The sequence below is a fragment of the Pleurodeles waltl genome, chromosome 1_2 (genome assembly GCF_031143425.1).
Source record: "Pleurodeles waltl isolate 20211129_DDA chromosome 1_2, aPleWal1.hap1.20221129, whole genome shotgun sequence".
Taxonomy (NCBI): Eukaryota; Metazoa; Chordata; class Amphibia; order Caudata; family Salamandridae; genus Pleurodeles; species Pleurodeles waltl.
This window is the reverse complement of record NC_090437.1, coordinates 1,213,911,942-1,213,933,925: the sequence shown is the minus strand read 5'-3', so window position 1 is coordinate 1,213,933,925 and position 21,984 is coordinate 1,213,911,942. Positions and strand designations below refer to the sequence as shown.

The following is a 21,984-nucleotide window of genomic DNA, read 5'->3' as shown; positions in this document are numbered from 1 at the left end:
GAAATTTGGACATGCTGTTTCCATTGGCACGTCTCTAGATACAGTAAACATACCAGGTCAAAGCAGATGTGTCACCTATAAAGATGCTAAACACCTCCAGGTTGCAAGCGCGACCAGACAGCATGTCTTTGAGCATTCATCAGAGTATGTGGTGACAAACAGCAGATATTTCTCGCTGCAGTAAAATTGGAGAGCAGCTGAAAAGCATACGAAACCCGGCCTGTACTGAAAACAAAACGCAAAGCACCATGCAGTGTCACACTTACAGCCCGTATAAAACATGGTACACAGGACACTTTAGTCAGTGTACACTTTGTAAAGACCAAAAGTGCCTAGATAACGTTCTCACAGCAGATGTAACAGTAGGTGTCAACCCCGGGTGCCATTTTAAGGACATGCTGAAGCAGATATGCTAATTAGAAAATGATTAATGATGTTTATGTGCTTGATATAATATAATGAAAAGTTTGTAGAGAAATTAATCAGAGAAAATATTGTGCATGTTTGAAAATGTGCTCTTGGGGCACGACAGTCATTTATACGAGATTGGACTAATATAACAAACTGTATGAAATGATGAAAAATATACAAGAATAATGTAGTAATATGTCATATTGAAATGTCTAACCTATGTTTTACCTTAACTTGTAGTGCTAACTTAGTTGAAATCATGGCCTAGTCTTCCTAGGCCTTGCACACACACAGCTGAAATAATAACCGCGTTGTAAGAAGCTGGATGCATGACCTGTCCTTGGTCAGCCGATGTTAAAGTTGCTTAGCTAGAATTTTCTGCAATGTACCGGCGGACAGGAGATGATGAAGACAATTTATACAATTATGTGTAGAGTAGGCTAAATGTACTTTCCCAGGACTTGAACAATGGAGGTACTGACTGAAGAAGAACATGCAACAATTTCGATACCTGAAGAGCCAGATGATGAGGACATCGTATAGCGGACCAATCCACATCTTGTGAAAGGACTAATATTAAAATTCGTAGATTTGGTAAACAAATACTATAGGTTAAAGTCATATCTGCTGACTGACGAATTAGGGGGATGGACTGGGAGACCCTAATAAAAAGTAATAAGGGGCGAAAAAGAGATGCAAAGGGTGAATTGATGACGTCAGGAGACGCTGTTCGAGATTCTGTCATTGGGCTCATGTTCTTGAGAGCCTTTCTGCGTAGCTGATCATTTGATGACCTGAAGCGAAGACTGTCTTTGTTGCTGATCCATTCTGTGGATAGGTAGCTATGAAAATGTGACCAATTGTGCCTTTTCTTCTAGGTACCAACTGCACTGACCATAGTTTCTCACTTAGAAAAGATGTTTTCCAAATTCATGTTTTCTCTAAATTCTTTTGTATGAAGTCCCACATGCTAACACAAATCTGGGTTAGGTAGGCTTTTTAAGGGTGACGTTGACAGTGACAAATGACTGACTAGCTATCTGCTGAACTCGGCTATTAATGCTGGTATTCTTTGGCTTATGTAGGAGCATTCAAGCATATGTTTTCTTCAAGTCCTGAACTGAGTTATGTATTTGACAATTCATTAATAAATTAATAATTGAGCTGATTGAATAAAGTTTGATCTAACAGATGATTTAGTATTGTAATCAATAGGAAAATAAAAATTGTTTAACTCTTTACCGAGTTGTGGTTATTCATGAATACATGTTTGTAGATGTTAATTGAAAGTTAATGATTGTTTATGCTGATTATTGCTTCCGGTAGTCACTAAATGACTAGGATATTCCATGCGATCCAAAAGGTTCATCAACATATATGCTCCCCTTGTAAGTTTACTTACTAAGGACCAGGCGAACTTGCAGACACATCTACTTGGCCAGCTATGTCACCCAAATTCAAATGCAGCGACTTGATCTGTTAAAGTACCATATGTACCATACACAACAAACCTACTCATTTACTTAACACAAGCCATCGATAGGTTAATTACCGACTACATACCCAAAACATTCAAACTGTTCAGACAACACATAAGCACCACACCCAGAATTACACAGTACTTCTACTGCAATTTCACAGTAGATTTGGAAAAACTAAAATCGAAAGCAGACTAACAGGCAGACTTTTGGAATAGGACTTTTTTTCAGCAGGGTATAATAGGATACTTGGTTCTTAAGGCTATCACAACCTCCCACAGAGGCTGTAAGAGGGTTTAATACATGCAAGGCAGAACCATTTTCCAGAAAGACGCTCATCCTATGTGTGTTCATATGGTCAAGCCCCTTACAGAAAACACAACCGGATAAACCACCTGACTTAAGAAACCCTAAAAGTAAAATTGTGTAGAGATGGAAGCACCACACAGGAAAAAACGGCGACTATGGGCTGTGCATGGCCACCTGGGGCACTAAAATCAGAAGCAGGGGTGGTTAAACGCAAATAGTTTTGACAAAACACTTCTAGTTTCTTCAGGCATCTTTAGGACGCAAACTTACATTCATCGCCCAGGCCTACAGGTGCAACCACCACTTTAAGGTACTGCATATTTTCCCAACGTCTTTTCACATAATCAGATTTCTTTTAACACCTAAGTAACCAATGGTTCCAGTCTTCGTTTAGGCTTAATGGGCTCTAAACCCCAAAACTGTTGGCGGTGCTAGAGTAACATGAAGGGCCCACAGCACCCCATGTGCCAATGGAGGGTGAAGGAGGATTCTTCGAGACGACTGAGTTAACCGGCATCTCCCATGATCTGCAGGTCGGGTTCTGAATCTCAATTCAGGATCCCATCCTTCCAAGCATAGCAAATTGGGCAACTCCAATTACTGTTATTTATAATGTTTAGAAACGGAATAAGTGGCAAAAGCGCTACATGCACGTCACAGTAATGGCACTGGTAACAAGCAAATTACTGGATATGTCACCTTCCCTTGTTTAGAGTTTTAAATACATTATATAAAACGATTCGGTTTATGCAGCAAGTTACAGGCATCTCAGCACCCACCATATCTCCCTCAAGGCAATCTTCTACACAGCAGCTACATTAGCTCTGAGCCTCATCACTCTCGCTCAACCTAAAGAATTTACTCTGGTTCTTTGGAGGTCAGATGCACAGCTGAACTTGCCTGCATACAGCTGCGCAGCTCTCGTCCCCTTTACTCAGCAAGAAACTCAAGGTGCAGTCTTCAATGTAAACCCATCTGCATACTGAACGCTCAAAAACTTAATAGAAGCCTATCTTCAATCCACCTCTTAAACTACCTCCTCTGGAACTTTTGCCAACAGTAAAGATCTTCCTGAAACTACTCCATTTACTCCTGTAATACGTCAAAAAACATAAATCACTCTTTCTAGAATCCTTGTAATCAGGGACATCTACTAGTACACGTTTCAAGGCATGTAGAGAGGAAGGGAATTAGATTGATGGTCACAGCTCCTACAGGAGCATGGGGCCAAAAGAGCTCAGGCATTTTACCTTAAAGCCTGCTAACACCATCTACTTAAACCAGTGCAAAAAAAAATGAAGTGTTACAACAAAATAACCCAGAGCTGCAAGTTGAATAGCTTTGGCCATCTTATAACAGGCTGAATTTTCAAATAAAAACACATTTTTAAATTTCCCTTTCAACGTACTTTACTTTATTTAAAAAAACCACACAAACCGGTGTAGTCCACTGGTGTATCTAGAATGTTTTGTTAGACATACCATGTGACTGACAAATAATGTCTAACCGTGGGTACACAAAGAAAGGAACCAGCACACATGCACTAACCGATTAACTACCCTCAGGCCACTCCTATGATATGTTGTAATCCATTTTGTTTTCAAAGTATGCAATTTTTTTTATTCCAAGTTATTCCAAAGAGCCCTGGTCTAGATGGAGACTCGCTGCTTACCCATGAACTTTTATCTACACAGATTCATTCTATCTCAATTAAAACCCTACTTCTAGTGCCTTCCAATTTCAAAAGCTACTCAGGAAGACATAGAAAATGGTAACCCACAATGCTCATTTCTACCTTAGGAATCTTACATTTTCTTTGGAATATCCCGTTCAGAGACAAAAATACCAACAGGCGAGTCTTCCTAGCATGGCATGGAGTTGATAGCTATACCCAGACTCATTCTATGTGCTGGTAAAAGGATGTATCAATGACAAAAGAATGACACCAGAAACCACCACTTAAATCAAAGAAGGTTTTGATTAACTGAGAAGAACCTGTTGCATACGTTTTAAAACAACTTATTTAAATACTCTGAATGCCAGACAAGGAGACTTACCCGTGTCATTTTAAAAAAGTCTAACGAGGGACGGTTCCATCGGACATCTTCCTCGCGCCTGCGCTTTAGTCTGGCTTTTCTTTCATTCAGCACACATGGTTGTGAACGGCATCTGAGCAAGCCCTGACGACGGCTCAGCTCTGGCGTTGAGGTGGGAGTGCTATTTGCTGAAGGCAACAGGTTGCCAGTCTCAGTAATGTGCTCTTGGGAAAGAGACAGGCGGCGCCTTGGGTTAAAGTCAAATGGTCCTCCAGAATTCCATCTGGAGCTTGTGCTTCCCTCACTACTGTCCACAAAGCCGCTACTTGCAGATGAAGGCCTCGGCACTGGCGACGTGTCAAAGCTAGTGATGGTGAACATACTACTTGGTGACAGCACATGCTGTGGAAGGCTAATGCTGGTGCTTCGCTGAAGAGTAGCGTTGCCATGACTGTTGGAACGCTGCAAGGTGGTGCTGCCCCCACTGTTGCACCGCCTCTTTGACACAGGAGTCCAGACCTTTGAACTGCCAGGTTTCCATGGGGACCGGCAGCGTGCTAGCTCATCTGGCTCCGACAGCGACCTGCAGTGCCGTTTTGTGGGAGGTGCCAATGGTTGCCCAAGGTTCTCATTGAGGTTCAGTTCGCTGATCCAGCCTGACACAAGGGAGGTGTGGGAGGAATCCTGCCACTGCAGACTCACACTGTTTGCTCTGCCCATGCCGAAAGGGCATGAGGGGAAAGTGAAAAAGGAATTCTTGTTCACCTCAGACCGTAATGGATAATTCCCATGTAAAATCTTCCAAGGACTGTCTTCTAAAAAGCAGAATGTAAGCACAAAGGAAAGCAAGAGAAACACGAAGTTAGAGCAGAACATTAGTTCTATATACATAGTGCATGTCAGCATTACGAGTGTGGTTGATAATTTTCTATTGACATCAACTCCAACAAGAAAAGAAGCACAAAGTATCAGTACAGTCTATAGATTTTTTTCTATACAAAGTGTAATAAGCATCCATTCTCCTTTCTTCCTTCTTGGCCCAGTTGGTTTATTCTTTTGTCATCATAACTCTTAGAAGTTGAGCTTTACGATGCACAAGATTGGTGTGCTTTCTTCTACCGCTAGATATTTTCTTTAAAAAGGTACTGGACATCTGTCCAGGTAAATATAGCTTTACTATTTAGGAGGGGGTAGGCCCAGGATATTTTTAGTAGCATAATCATGAATAAAAAGTTCTACACTGCATTAGGATTAAGCCAAAAGGTTTGTGAACTCTGCAATCTGGAAAGGGGATTGATTTTTACTGCGCAGGGGCATACCAGTTGCTGAAAGCAACACTTCTTGGAGTAGCAATGAAGCTATGCATTCTAGCAACTACTCCACCCAAAACGTGAAGCATGTATTCCTTGCAAATTATGATTTTGGGTTAAAGTAGACATCTGTAGAGTTGGAATTTTTGTTTCGGAGCTGCACAACTGATAATGGTATATTTGCATTGATTCGCAAAGGCTCCCCATCCAGCTTATGGTGTTGTCTGAAAGCAATGAAGTGTGCCTGGAAAATTCAACGAGCCAAGACGTCTGCCTTCTGAGACGTACTCTCGTGTTGAGATGGACGAACACATTAGAGAAACTGTACATCGACTGGAAAATGGTTGTTTTTCAAACATGTGCACTATGAAATATGCATGAGGTACTGTCAGTGAGTTACTATTCATAGAGCACTATTATTCAAGCATAGTTGAATAGTGTCAACTTAATCAGTCAATACTGGCCAAGAAGACCAAAAGTAATTACCATGTAGATAGTTAATTTAGCATAAGCATTTGGACCACGTTAACCAATGAGATCCATTCAAACAAAATGGGAGCCAGACAACCCGTTAGTAGCCTTGCATGGTGAAAACTGCAGCCCACTGACCCCACCCGCCAGCACTGTTGGCAGCTAGGAATGGTTAAAAGGTGGGCCAGGAGAGGCAGCATGTGTTTGAGAGTTACAAAGATTCGCTGGTGCATTTGAATGACACGGAACTCTAACCCTGTAGGGCAGGTTTGACTACGCAAAGGTCCTAGCAGAAGGTTAAAAACCAGAGTAGGTTGATGTAAGAACAGCAAGGTGAGAAAACAGCATGTTCCAACTCAGGGTCCCTTCCCATTTGTAAACAAAAAAGCTGCTCAATTTTCCATATCACCCTGACAAAAACATTGCTACAGGTTTTTCATAGGACTTACCATCGATTTCGTAAGGGAACAAGCTGCCACTTTTGTTCAGCTTCTCAGATGAGTGCTGAAATTAACCAGAGAAAGAAGTTTCAACACCATACAATAAATACATGGTGTGAAAGACACTGAACATACCACCCTAGGCATGGATCCTTTCCTTTCCTTTGGATGCACTTAAATATGTATTTATTACAGTTTCCCAAAAGCAAGCAAATCTGTTAAATATACATCCTTTGCCCTTTATTACTACACTTGCTCATGCCCCTCCCAATCTACCACGTCCTTTGTGGCACCTCAGGACATTGGGCCATACGTGACAATTTCAGAGGGCTGGTTTACAAATAGAGGTATGTGTTATGGGAGTGCTCAGACATCCATAAACTACATTTCAACCAGAGGATACGGTCATATTTATTTCTAAGACATAAGAGCATGGCACACTCATTGTCCTTCAAATACCGTCAGTGAAACTTACAATGTTGCTTGCACCTAGACTGTTTAATTAGGTAGACTAAATGCAAGCTGTTTCACAAAATGGCTTTACAGTACACTTCCCTACAGTGAGATAGGCTGATAAAGGTTTGGCCTGACTACATTACTGCTGATCTGACCAATCAAATGAACTCATTTTGTTAGTTCTAAAGCTGAAACCAGGAACGTTTAGTATTCCATGGATCCTATGAGTAATTCATCGCGGGTTTGTCAGGTTGCTGTACTTGATTAAGACTTTTTGAAAAGCTTTCTTTGGAAATTGTTTTTTACATCAAGCCAAGAAAGATAGTATTGTTTGGAGACTTCCTTTCTTGAGATACCATTTCAGTGCTAAGTAAACATCCTTGGGCTGAAAGCATTTCAGTTATTTACAGACCAAGTGCAACTGCCCTGCAGTAAAACCTTGGAGTGAAGTGTATAGCTGAGTGTAGGGAGTGCAAGTTAAGCAGGCCAATAAGATTTACTGCAAAAAAAAAAAAAAAAAAAAAAAATGGACACTGCATTAAAATTCTTGTTTCCCTTTTCCCTCCTATTATAGTGGGCGGTTCATAAATGTATTCATAAATTAAATCAATTCTTCGTCCCCAATGAAATGGTGAGTCTCACTTCGAGTAATCCACTGCAGATTAATGTCTCATGTACTGTGCACACTACCTCTAAACACCACGTCTAGCATATCAAACCGATCCCCCACCCACAAGTAATCTATTGCATGATTCATCAGTAGCTGCCTTGCATGTATGTACACAGGCGTGATACAGATCAGATTTCAGCCATACTGTGTCCTTCATAATCGAACACAAACCTGCAACACTAACCATAACTTCTCGAGGACCAATCTGCATTGCAACAAATAAGCAAAACATTAGCCCATGCAGGCTGATGATTTAAGTATACAATTTACATCAGTAGCATCTGACATTAGCAAGTGTTGTACAGCGAATAACAATCCTACAACTGGCATCATACAACCATAAGGACATGCAAGTGAGCATTCACATCATGACGTCTACTATGTTTGGTCACATCTTGAATAGCCCTACAATTACTAATAACTGGTGGGCTGCTATCACTAATCAGTTACTATAATTTCCATAAGATAGGAAATATTACCGCAGCATGACTCCAATGTGATACTCAACCTATTAGAAGGTTGAGCAGATCAAAGTTTACCACAGCTGCACCAACAGAAAAAGGACAACTGAAGCATGGCATTGCCAGATAACCCATTTGGCATACTTCAAACCAGCATAGTAACTTATAGGGGTAGTACAGTGCCATGAGCAAAGTTTCTTGCCGGTAGGTGAAGTTTTGCAGCGTGAATAATTTTCGGGATTCGCATGCTGTGCATTATTCTGCAATGAAGTGGTTGGGTCTGGAACTCCACTTTTGTAGTCCTTCCTCTATTTCAGATTTTAAGTTGCTGCAGGGCGTCGACGAATTGCCCCATTTGGTGCTTCCTGTGACGTCATATGCCCTACTCCAGAAGCTCCCACCTTTGGTCACCATCTTCAGATTCTTTTTTTCTGGATTTTTTTCCCCTTCCATCTTTCTGGTGGAGGCAGGTGGGTTACTTGTGAATCCAGAAAAAACTTTAAACAGCAAAACTACACACCTAGAGGTAAGAAACTATTCACTTTGAAGAGCATCTTTTCTTTATTCACATGCTGTGCATAGATTACGTAGCTTTTTTTGGTTAATTCTGCAGTGGCTGGGTTGAAAATGGACTAACATTTGTTAATGTTTCAACACTTTGTCCCACTTAAGCTTCCCTGTTCATTTGAATGTCTATGCAGTAGTGTTTTGTGAATGTGTGTAAAGACGACCACATAGCAGCTGTACATGCATCCAGTGTATTTGCTAGAAAAGAGATGGTTGCTCTTTGTTTCCTTGAGTGAGCTTTTGGGGTTGAGCTTAGCCTTTCTCCTGGGCTTGTGTAGCATAGTTGAATAGTTTTTATGATCCATCTGGCAATTGTGCCCTTAGTGACTGGTTTCCCCATATTGTTGTCCGCAAAGGAGACAAATAATTGCCAAGTCTTCCTGTTGGACTGTGTCCTTTAGTGGAGTACATTATAGCACAACTTGCACCTAATGTGTGTAACACTCTTCCTGCTTGATTTTTTGGACTTTGCAAAAAACTTGGTATTTGTACAGTTTGGTTTATGTGAAAGTGTGAAACTACCTTGGGAAGGAACTGTGAATCTGTCCTCATGACAATTCTGTCTTTGAGAACTAGTAAATACAGTTTGTGCATGCTTGTATTTAACTCATCCTGTGAAAAGATGTTCTAGCCACCAGGAAAGCTGTTTTTAGTGTAAGAAATGTTTAATGTGGCTTTGTGTAATGGTTCAAAGGGTGACTTAATTTACTGGTCAGTACATTTAGACTCCATGAAGATTCCAGTACCTTCCTTAGTGGTGCGATTATCTTTGCTCCCTCTAAAAACTGTTTTATTACAAGAGCTTTGAAGAAGCTTCTTCGTATGTAACATCTTGCATAGGCCACTATTGCAGTTAAGTACACTTTCAAAGATGCACGTTTGTTTACAGTCTAGTAGGTGCTCTAAAAGGTTAATACTTGTGCCTTTAGTGTTCCTTAGTATGCCCCTCTTAAAAAAACACCATAATGAGTAGCGTTTCCATTTAGCAATGTAGCACTTCCTTGCTGTTTGCTTTCTTGCTTCTCTAAGCACAGCCATTATGTTTTCTGGTGGTTTTACAGCTGAACTCTAGGTCTTCAGGAGCCATGCTGCCAGGCTCAAAGATTTTGGTTCTGGGTGTAGCACCCTTCCTTCGTCCACTGGAAATAGTTCTTGATGACTAGGCTGTTTTATGATGTTCGTTTGTGCCATTTCTATCACCTCTGAAAACCATGTGCACCTTGACCATTGAGGGGCAATTAGTATTAGTCATGTTGCTTCTCTTACATTTGTTGATCACTGTGCAACCACAGTGGAAATAGTTCTTGATGACTAGGCTGTTTTATGATGTTCGTTTGTGCCATTTCCATCACCTCTGAAAACCATGTGCACCTTGACCATTGAGGGGCAATTAGTATTAGTCATGTTGCTTCGCTTACATTTGTTGATCACTGTGCAACCACTGTGTCAGGGAGGGGGGGGGGGAAAGCATATGCAAATGTCTGGCCAGTATATCGACAGGGCATTTCCCAGGAAATGATGGTACAGAATCTGGAGGGAAAGTTTCGGCACTTTGCATTTCTTGGGGTTGTGTGTAGATCAGTTTCTGGAGTTCCCAAATCCTGAAATTTCTTTTGCAGTACTCTGAGCTCCCATTTATGGGAGCATGATGCTTGTCTGCTGAGCTAGTCTACTTTCACAAGGTCTTTCCCTGGTAGGTGAACCACTGTTCTCTATTTTCCTCTGTTTTGCCCACCTCCAGATGTCTTGTGCTAGCCTTGGAAAGGCAAGTGATTGAGTCACTCCTTGTTGATGTAAAAACATTGCAGTTGTATTGTCAGTTTAAATTGGTGTTTTCCCCATTTTTGAAAGACTTATGGCTAAGAACACCGTCTTTAGTTCCAGGATAGTGATATATTATACTGCTTCCTGCCCCTTTCCACACTGCTCACACCTTCAGTGCGCCCATGTGAGCTCCCCAACCCATATGCGAAGCATTTGTTGTAATTCTCACTGTTGGGAGTCGATTGTACAAAGTTTCTTCCTTGTGCTGTAAGTGCTCTTGTCCACCACAAAACTGCCTCCCACTGTAGGCCTGCATGATGGTGCTGTTCCTCTTCGCATGCCTCCTCTGAACTACAACGCCCCAATGGACTTCATTGTCTCATCGTCCTTTAACTGGTTCAGGGCGTCAACCAACCTTCCAAACAACTGTTCTCTGTTGAATGGTGTATTTAGTGTATAAGCCCGTACTTCTGCCTTGAATCCAGATATTCTCAGCCATGAGTGATTGTATAGCATGATCCCCACCATCTGGTGGCTTTGTGTCTCGGCCACATCCAGTGCCCATTTCAGGAATGTTGGCAATATTCTTGCCATCATCTGCCAGGTGTGCTGCCCTCTTGTACTGTTTTGGAGGTACCTCATTAATTCAGCTATCTCCTTCCAGTGTTGGTATTCATGCCTGTTTAGGAGGGCATTAGAACAAACAGTGGGCCGTTGACAGGCTACACTCCTTTCAAATGTTCTCCCTATGAGCTCCATCCTCTTTCTCTCCTTGACAGGAGGTAGCCCCGATGCTGAGGATGTTCATCCTTTTCCATGCCGTCTAGGTGATGAGTGAATCTGCCGGCACTGAACCCTTGAGGTATGCTGGGTCCTCGGTTGAATACTTATATTTTTTCTCGGACCTAGGAGACACAGCTCTGCAGGTTCCAGTTTCTTTGAAAGCCTCTCTTCCTCGAAGGACACTAGGTAGCACTGACAGGAACTGGTTCCTGGCTTGTGATGGAAATAGGGTTTCTAATAGGAAACAAAACTGTGGTCTTTGCTCTTCCACTGCACCCCATATATTTGTCATCAGCTTCTTTGATTACCTGATTAAATATGCCAATGTCGCCCAGAGGAGAAGGCCTTAAGAGGTAACAATCTACACCTTCCCCAGTGAATCAGTCTCCAGGTCCTGCCACTGAGACTCCATGTATTCAGACTTCTGAGCCATACAACAAGCCTCTTACTTGTTCTCTTCGTAGAAGAGTTCTTCCTCCTCCTCAGGCACTAGTGTTAAGAGGTTTAATGTCTTAACATCCTTTTCTCCCTGATCTTTTGGTGTCTATGTTCTGTGCGGAATTTGAAATCCCCTTAAGGATTTGATGACATTTCTTCTTCTGCATCAAGGTAGTCATTTTGACCTTGAGGCGCCTCCTCTTATTTCTGACCATTCTTCGGCATCGAGGATCAGAGCCTATTTTCTCTTCAGTGTCAACGATTCCTGCAAGGACACAGTCATCAAGTTTCAGTGTTAGTTTCGAGACCTCTCCTTTTTTGACCTGAAAACATATCTCCCTCAACTATCTTTCGACGACTGGGTATGATCTGGGGATTTTTCCTCTCGTGTGGCCCTTTTGAGGGATTTCAGCGGTTCTCTTTCTCAGTGCCTGCCTTTGGTCAATGAACGCTTCGATGATGAGGCTACAAAAAAAGATTCATGTTGCAAAAATACATTTTGCGGACCATAAAATTAGGGAGGGCGGCAGGACAATTTTGTAGACTGCCCATACGCAGGCAGAAACTACAGAAGTAAGTTTACATTAAAGGAAAAATTGCCTTACTGTGAGAAGGCAGAATATATGCAATGAAGGCTTCAGGATTATGCTTGAAAAAGTCCGTGAAACACTGGTATGTAAAGGCCATGAAGTCTATCGCGCAAGGAACAGATCTAGACAGTGGACAAGCATGATCTTTTGTTTGCAGCAGGAAAGGCAGACAAACCGGGGTACTTGGTCAGCTGGTAAGGAAAGATCTGGATAAGCTAGGGATCAAAGTGGAGTATGGTTTTGAGCACACAACAGTTTCTAACAGTTGCTTTCCAAATTGGAAGTAAGCAAGTCTTAGGAATTCTTAACCCCATTATGTTGTAGGAAAAGCAAATTATCTTGCTCTGGATCAAGGACATTTCTTTTTTTTAAAGTAAAGATGAAATGTAGACGGATATTACGGTGTAAAACATGGTTTCAGGACCAAGTGGTAGATAGGAACCTGAATTTCAGAGGAAAAAAAATATATGCAAGATCTGTAAATGATTAGTAGCCACAAACCGTTTCAGAGTAATCACCAGTACCAATACTGTTGAACTGGGTTTTAAGTCTTAATGCTTCATGATTGTCAGAGTACATGGAGAATTACCGGAGTGACAATCTGTAGAGGTGAATGTCCAATCAGATGCTCATGGGTACATTAAAAGAAAAATGGCATAAATGTCCATGCATCAATCTACACGTATGTTGTGTTGTATAAACACTACTGTCAATACAAACGAGTCCAAAACTTGAACGAATTTATAGCTATGAAATTTTGGTGAGAAAAAGTCATTTAAGTATAATTATATGCAAGAACTTTTCCAGGTAGCATTCAAAATCAGCTACACCTTTGTACTTTTGCCAAGAAATATGAGCTCAAGCAGGGCCTTTAGCAATCTAACAATATAGAAACAAATGAAAATCCAAAACTCAAAAGGTGACAGTCCATTGCAGAGCACTAAATGCACACTTGGTCAGAGGTTGCAACCTGCTGCAACTCTTCATCTGTGACATGGTGTTTGAGTGTACAACAGACAGACCGATAGATACATGCAGATTTAGGCCAGAGCGGGCCTCAAGTACCCACTAATGTAGTCCGAGATTGCAGATGAAACCTAATGATCACAAAAGTACAGAGAAACAATTGGAGCGGGATACCTTATCTGGGCAGTAGTGTATGACTGTCCAAGGCGAACAGGTGAGCTTGTTATCAAAGATTCAATGAAAAACTAAAACATCAATGTCCTTGATGCACCAATTTACAAAGCTGTCATAGTGCGCATCACTATAGCAGTGGTCAATTAAATCCAAGAAAGGTACGCTGCTTTCAACAAGGGTTCAAACGATAGACGGGAGACATCACCATGTATTGTTAGGCTGGTGAAGACTTTTCAACGAGAACTTCATTACTAGATAGTGATTAGACATTCAGGGACTAAAAAGCCACGTGCAATTCCTTGAAACCAAGCTACCAGCTGAACCCCAAGCTTAATTTGTGCACTGCAAAAAAAAAAAAAAAAAGATCCCAGTAAAGGAAAGGCATAATTACTGACGGCAGAATTGTTTTGTACATTTTCACACCAGCCGCAGTGTGAAGTTATTACTCTACATGGAACAAAAATACGAGGCTAAAACATCTAGTCTTAAAGACACACGAAGAGCAGGATCTTTGGAAAGAAATTGGTTTGTTTCTCAATTCTCACATTTCAGGGTTACTTCAAATTTGAGAGAAAACAGATTTAAGCTAGTTTAGTAAGAGAGACTCCATTTTTTATCATTACACAAAACCACAAGCTGAACCATGAATTGAAAGTGAAGGAATAGAAGCAACTTAAGAAAATGGGGGACGGTCTTACTATCACAAGTCATAGTGAAGTAATACAAAGGTGGTTAGGAGTACCAACTGTTACATACATTGCTTGGCTATATACTGTGGTACAGAGGTTCTTAAACTTTTGATTTTCGGGGACCCCTACTAAATCACTTTTGGAAGACGGGAAACCCTGCCTAGGGAAAAGAAAAATATTTGGGTTTATATCTGAAATACAAAGCAATACCCTAAAGCATCCTCCATTAGTGCAGATCAGTGGTTCGTCGGAGGCCATCAACCATCCATTCCACTGTTGGCTGTACTTGCGCCATGCATTAAGCTAAGGATACCACTTTTAGCCTTCAGTTTCAAATTCCTTCACATTTGTTGAGTTTTCAAATTTTCAATTTTGCTCTGTGTATATAGTTTTTTACCTGGTAATAAACAGTCACGGAGCCCAGGTTAATGTACACTGCGCTAGTACGTTTATGATATACGAATACATTATGTAAGTTTCTCTCTACCACCTACCTTACAAAAGACGTTTAGTTTAAAAAAAAAAATCTGGGCAGAGAATTCTAAATAAATTCTTATTCGCTACAAATAGCGCAACTGCATCTTATATGCAGTATCATACACAAGAGTGATTATCACCGGACCAAGGAAAACCGAAGCCACCCTGATTAGCGTCAAACTTCAATCGGAACAAACTCAAGTACCAGCTTAGGTATTCATCACTCCACACATTCAAGAATTAAGTTTAAAAATGATGCTATAAGTAGGATGTGTTGAACAGTCGAGGCCTAGCTGAAGTGGACTCTACCCATTGCTCACCAGCCGAGTCATTTCCCTGGAAATCTGGGCAAAGGATTCACATTTATCCAACAGGGATCCCATTGTGAAGTATGCACCAGGGGTTAGATAACTCACTCCACAGTTCATGTACAATTTTGTTTAGACAGAATATTTACAGAGAACTTGAATCCATCACCATCTCAGACATCCTGCTCTGAGCAAACATGAAAGATTTCTGTACTAAAAGACTCAATGTGAGCGTTTTTAGTGCGTCGTCACAATTGAGTTGCTTACATATGTAAGCCTAATATTTGACATTACCTGTCTTCAGCAATATCTGAACGCCTGCAACTCTGTCATGAGTGGAGTCTGCACAAGCGTGCTCATTACAATAGGTAAGTACATCTTTACACTGTGTGGGGTTGTGCCCGGTAAGCTAGAAGACACATTCCTCCTGTTTTTAATGGCAAATAGTGTTTGAAAAAACATTACATTGGGTCTCTCGGGAGAGGACACCGGGTTCCAGAGATGCTGCTGTTCAGCTGAGGAGCCCGTCAGTGAACTCTGGACAGATACTCCATGAAAGGTGCGCTCACCATTGAAGACCTAAGGGGGGATTTGAGGGTTTACATTTATAGCAAATCGATAGGGATTAAAGGCAGGCTCGTTAGCATTCAAGTACTAGGAATTTACTATCTAATTATCATCCTAAAAGCTCCTTAACTGATGGGGTGCTAATTTATTGACATTGCACAGCCTCTCTTGTGGTGCAGGTTAGTGTCAAAGGATTGTAAAATGCATCAATGTGGTGGCCAATCTTCTTACAACTAAGTAGGATTACCACATAGATAAATTATCCTACAGAAACTAGCATGCTTTTGGGTCCCCCAGGTTCACCATCAAGCAATGAACAATGTTGCCAAATGTCACGTGATATTAGTGACAAAAAACCTTCACCACGCAAGGACACACCAACCAAGCCTTAGGGGTTGTTATAACAAGTCTGCTCCACCAGTGCTGTTCATTCAGAATTTTGTGATTATGTTAAGGTATTCGTCTTTGTAAACCTCAATGATGGCGCGTTGCAGCTCCCTAAAGATGAAACGGATGTTAAATATGCATACGTTTGAAGGTCATTTATTTGCTGCTACTCCTAGGTCGGAAGATCATCCTAAGAGGCAGACTCATGCATGATGCTCAGAAGCGCACAACGCCTTGGCAGTAAATCAGGGAGATAAGAGACATACAAGAGGAATACAAAAAAAATGTTAAAACGAATAAAGTACGTGTATTTGCCGTCATTAAAAACACTTTGCCCATTTGCAGTCTTTGGAAAATTAAACATTTGAAAACTGGATTTATGGATGGACATGCAAACATTTGGGTCAATCCCTGTAAAGTAACGCAAGCCTGGTTTGTAAGGGATTCACGTTGTATGACCAGTTGTCTGAAGCATAACAACGCCCGAGTACCGGAGTAGCACCAGCATTCAAGTATGCAGGGAATGTGGTTAGAAAACTGCAGTGCTTGGTCTGAAGTGAATAAGATGCCCAGTGCCTAGGTAATGGCCATAAAACCTTTAGGCATTCGCCGCAGAACCCAGAGTTCAATGCCCTGCAGCTCGCAGGAGCCTAGAACTAGGAGGCGCTCCCTTCCGGGTGGTAGGCCGAATTTTGTATCATGCACGGTATTTGCTAGTTGAGCGTTTGGCAAAGAAGCACGATTTGCTAGAAGTTAACGATCGGGTGGAATAGGTGGGCAGGCAGAATAAATCAGCAGGTAATCTGCTGAGGTGCAATAAACCTAGGCAGCAAAGCGGCTTCTGAAACGCCTCGTATGAGGAAAGGCAAACAAGTCACTCAAGGCTGGCCCACAGCAGTTAAAATAACAGGCTGACAGCAGTGTCTGCACAGGTTCCAAGCCACTCACCGTACAAGCTTAACACAAAGTACTTCCAAGGCAGAGCAAGACACCACCCCCTCCCCCACACCACCGATGTTAAGTCTGCCATTGGTTAATGTCAGTGTTTTCTAAATGGGGGCGGCACCTCTGCTCCTAGACACCAGATAAGGCCCATCTAGTGCACAGCATAATGCAGAGCGTTGTAAGACCTGCAAGCCAAATAGAAGAATGCCCCATATCCTCTATCTAGTTCAGACTCACTGCCAAGCAATTGTTATTCGTAATTGTCAACTAAATAGTTCAGCAAATGAAATTATGAAAATCTCCCGCTTTGACAACAGTAGCATGTATGGTGATGCAGAACAAGCCTGCTCCTGCCAGTACGGTAGATTGCACAGTCCCTGGAATGTTGTCCACCGTGTACTGATTGGTCTATCAGTAAACGTATGAGTAACAGCACAAACTAATCTTGCGAACTGGAGATTCTAATCTCCACTAAATTAGGACCTGCAGTCCAGCATGGTAGACTGTACAGACTTGATGGAGCCATAAGGACGTTCTATTGATGGCACCATGATTCTCCTCCCAGGACTTTAGTATTCCACATCACTGATCGATGTATATACTCCTTGTTCCACATTGTACACAGACTGGTTGTGACTAGCACACTATATTGTGATCTGTTCTTCTCCATACTGGTATGTAGGGCTAACAGTTGTATGTTCTTTGTATCGTGAACAAGGTTTCTGTGCTTCAACACAGTATACTGGGGCGTGAACAAGTCTGTATTAGTCCTATGGGGCACTTACCAGCAATTCTTTCCTACCACACATTCAATTTGTTCCCAATGTTTAAGTTTTGTCAGGACAAGTGAGAACGTTTTCAGGTCGAGCATAGCAGCGCGCAAGCACTGCTTCTCCGACGTGTCAGTATCTAAGTGGGCTCCTAACAATGCCCACCACACGTCTATCACTCGCTTATGGGCTTGCCTTTCAAAAATCCTTTCTTTTCATTGGTAACTGCTGTACTTTTGTCCCTCCTTGGGACGGTTTTACCACCACCTTGGCCATCTAATTGCACTTTTGGCGATAATGGACTGCTAGCAAACTTTTTTGCTTTTGTGCCTCCTTTGCGCTCATGGTAGCCATGGCGCTTTGAATCGAATCAACTGTTTTTATTTGTAGTTTGTGTGGCAAGAGAAGTCCAGTTAGGAACTAACAACGCTAATAGCTCTACCTCGAGCAAGCGCGAAACTCATTGCTAATGCTGGTTTCATTGGTTTCTGCCGCTCTAGAATTCAGACGCATGCTTCACCAGCGCATCCTTTATTCCAACAGGGCTACTGCACACTGAGTTTTTTGACACCAGGATGGACAAGGACAGTACCCCACCCAAACGTCACAGCCATGCACGTTTAGTTCATTAGGTAAAAGCACAATCATGCTCCTCATTCTCCATCCTCATAATTGGTTATCTAGCCATCTGAAAGCTCTGATTTGGTTTGTATTTATTCCTCTAGCAGCCACTTTTGATCTGTTTCACTGACAACTCACCTGTTTCTCTAATGAGTGACCAGGCAAATACATTGTATACTTAACTGACACTTTTGGCTATTTTTTTCATTTTAAGGGAGTTAACTCTAGCCCAGAAACCCTTTCTTGATTCATTTTAGATTGATTCTACAACAGCAGCTTCGTCTTCCGAACTGTTTACTGAGTCGCTGCAAAGGGGGTCTCAGTGAATCATGTGACCCAGTAAGCAGTGCAGCACGAAAAACTACAAACGTACTATTTACATTTTTTTTTAACCCACTCATCTCATTTACATTTTTCTTTAATTTACACAAATTAGTCTCTCAGCTACCGTGAGTGAAACCTTTTACAACACTAATTGTTTAATATATGTAATATTAGACTGGTGCTATAATTAAGCTCCATTATGGTTTGATTTTTAGGGGCAAGCGCAAAGCGCTCCGTCCACTGATATCTTTGGGCTTCTAACCACTCCCATGTCACACCAGTCCCTTATAATGGTTTGTGGGCTTGCCTTTTAAAATCCACTTGCTTTCATTAGTGTGAGGCGTGCATACGTCATGCTTTTTCCAGTGTTTAGCCCTCCTCGAGTACACCGACCAACTACTGGAAACATACGAGGCTCCATGTTTTCCATATGATTTCCGGACTACTTTTTGTCGTTATATCATAGCGCTATCACGTTCGTTTTTTCTCTCCATTTAATGAGGCAAGAAAAGTCTGGTTAGTAGTTTACAACGCTAATAGTTGTAATTCGAAGAAATCCGAGACCTGTTGCACTGCAAATGCTTGTTTTTGTAGCGTACACACCAAGTGCCCAGTAGGCCCTGATGAGAACTTGGCAATAAAGCTGCTATGGGTCAAAAGGGTGACATCACGTACAGGAGTGGAATTGTTTGGTAATCTGAAATACAGATTTAGAAAGTTGTATACCAACTTTCTAATTACTGGCCCACTAGGTATTTTGATGCACTATAAATATTGCTATCATCTTTCACTGTGCCTACACTGTCAATACATTATTGATGTCCACAATGAATTCGAAGACATGCAATTGTATAGATTTTTTTCCAGTCTAGTATTGAGCAGGTTATTAATTTATCATCTTCTCTTGAATGGTGGCAACTGATGAACTCTTGTTGTAATCAGAGTGGGATACCTTGGACAAAGTCCGAGGTATCAGTAAGTCAGATACAAATGCTGTGAATGAATTCTGGGGAGTCAGTGTTTTTATTTCTACTTCCTGCCCTGAGCAGCGTTGACTAAAACGTAGACCCATGAATATGCCGGACTGCTTGCAAGCACAATTCAAAAGAGTTATCAATTTGATATCCATATTTCTCATTAGAAAGACATGATAGTCTACTTCACACCCAAACATCCCCAAGTTGAGACATCCTCGCAAAAGGCAGTGTGCTGAGCATCACCAGTCTAGCAGAGCTTACACTGCTCTTGTGAGTTCTGGTTCACTAAGTGTACCCACTCTTTGCAGTTTCACTGTTAAGGGCAACAAATTAGGAATAGTGAAATGGGTAACATTTTGATCATGAGGACCATTAGGTCAAACAAAAACAGCTGTAAAATTAGGGGTTGGACAAAAGTTGAAGAACTGAATTCAAATAGAAACACTTTTAAATTATAAAAAAACATTTGTTAACGAAAACTGCAATATGATTAATTAACCACAAAAAAAACACATGAGTACGTGAAAAAAAAAAATCACTAATGTTATCCTGATGCTGCTGCAGAAACAGAAGCAAAGATAATATTGCAGCTTGCAATTAATATGACCACTTTACAGAACTGTGTGAGGTCTGGAGAAAAACCTAGCGAAAGAAAAGTCTTGTGTCAAAAACCCATAGTGGACAGAATATCTGAAGCAAGTTTCACTGTAGCCACTTAATTTGCGAGCATATTTACTTGTTCGGAAACTTCTTTCAGTGTAAAATAGTTATAACACAGGAGAAAGACGGCTCACGAAATGAAGAGTTATGCGATGCAGAACCCTGGTAGACAGAAGAACTGTGAATGGAGAAGTCTCTTATGACTAAGCCTCACACATGATCTATTAATGCTTACAAATTCAGAACCCAAAATGGAAGAGTGGCCAGAAGCACACTTCTGAAATACTTAAGTGGAAAATTAATAAATCCCAACCAATGATTGGTAGGGCTGCTCTAAAACAAACCAAAGTGAAACAAGCATTTGCAATGCAACAGGTGTTGCATTTGCTTGAGTAAGCGCTATTGGCGGTATAAACTCATAACTGGACCATCAACTCACTTCCGGAATTCCCAACGGCCCTAAACAAATTGGCTGTCTGAATAAGTCTCCAGGACCTGCAAGCACCTGGATATCCTATTGAGTGACTAGCTGCACTTTATAAATCCTGGTTGACTGTCACCTAACTTTTAGCCAATATTACTCTACAGTGGTTTGCTTCCACACAAATACATATCTATTCCCATGCTATTTACTAGTAATGCAACACTACCTTACATCATTTCAAGACATGTCTATTGGCATTGCCAATGCTTGTTTTAAGCTTTTAGCGACAGTGAGGGGTTCACCTCGTTCTCCAGTCACTTGTGATTCTTAGCTGCATGAGGTGTTATATACCACTCAGTTTTTTTTCCACACTTATGAAGGGCTGAAACAGCCTTTGTCTATGTACAGATGACCCAACAACAAATATTGAATTGTCACCACATCCACAGAAACTGTACATGAAGTAGACTAAAACTTTGAAGCCATAGTTCTTTTCAATGTCAATTCCAGTGGCTTGATTGATAAAGGCCTGATCTTCCACCTCAAAAAACACAGGCTGCTGCTACCTTTATCACTTTGAAACCAGTAAACAGCCTTCCCTTCTTGTTACAAGAGATACAGGATATTCTTGATTTCGTACTAGAGCCCTCGTGTATCTATTGAGATATAAAGCTACTCTAAGAAGGAACTGATGTTTGAAGAGTTGTATATTCTACAACCCTTGGCCTGCAGTACAGAGGCCTACAGAGATTTACTGATCAGCTCCAGATGTACATATATGTAGAACAAATGACTATCCAGAATCTGCTGTTGAATGAACCCAAAATGTAGGGTCAAACAAGGGTGATAGCATATTGTGTCACTTATGAGATACAGTGAAAAATGTCTTAGTTAAGCTGAGAACTCTTCCTTGGTGTATCTTGTTCAGAATCTTGTAAACACTTCCAGCAGAAGCAAATATGTGAATATAGATATACTAAGTTATATAGGTACCAAATGTAAGAAAAACATGCCTTGAAGAGGCAAATCTTAAAAAATGAGTACTTGTCTTTCTAGAAACAGATTACTCACTGAAATCCTTCAAGCAAAACTTCAATAAAGAGATCTGTACTGGATCAGTCAGCAATGGTGATTGAAGCTTGATATGCTAAAGAGGTGCCTCAACCACCAATGCTACGTCCAGTCGCTGCCATTGAGGACTTTTTAGTTTGTTGTGAAAGTCATTGATGGCTATAGTTCAAGAAGAAACTGATCATGCAAGCAGAGAGCCCCACCTCTTACAGTCTGCTTCAGACTGAAATGGATGCCATAAGTACAGATTTCAACTTAACCATCCCCTCAGCCATAAGGCGTATTCCTTTATATAGAGCTTTGATCTCAAACTTCGTTATAAACTCAGTTATTCTTTGTCTGATCTGAAGTCAATTTAAAAGAAAGAAATTCCCAGAATACCACAAAACAGAGTGGTAAAGAAAAGTATCAAGATAAGAAACCCATTTTTTGTAATGGCT

The 21,984-nt window shown here is 41.2% G+C and overlaps 1 protein-coding gene across 3 annotated transcripts in view; it reads right to left on the bottom strand.

The window, feature by feature from the left end:
* FAM53A (family with sequence similarity 53 member A) overlaps positions 1–21,984 on the bottom strand; it is a 58,940-nt gene that overhangs the window by 18,486 nt on the left and 18,470 nt on the right. For 2 of the 3 annotated variants that reach the window (XM_069204001.1, XM_069203994.1), the window contains exons 3-4: positions 6,465–6,519; positions 4,256–5,049 (exon numbers count right to left, since the gene is read on the bottom strand). In XM_069204001.1, coding sequence (XP_069060102.1) covers positions 4,256–5,049; positions 6,465–6,519 — 849 coding nt within the window. The remainder of the gene's footprint in view (positions 1–4,255; positions 5,050–6,464; positions 6,520–21,984) is intronic. The other variant, XM_069204010.1, reaches the window with a different exon arrangement.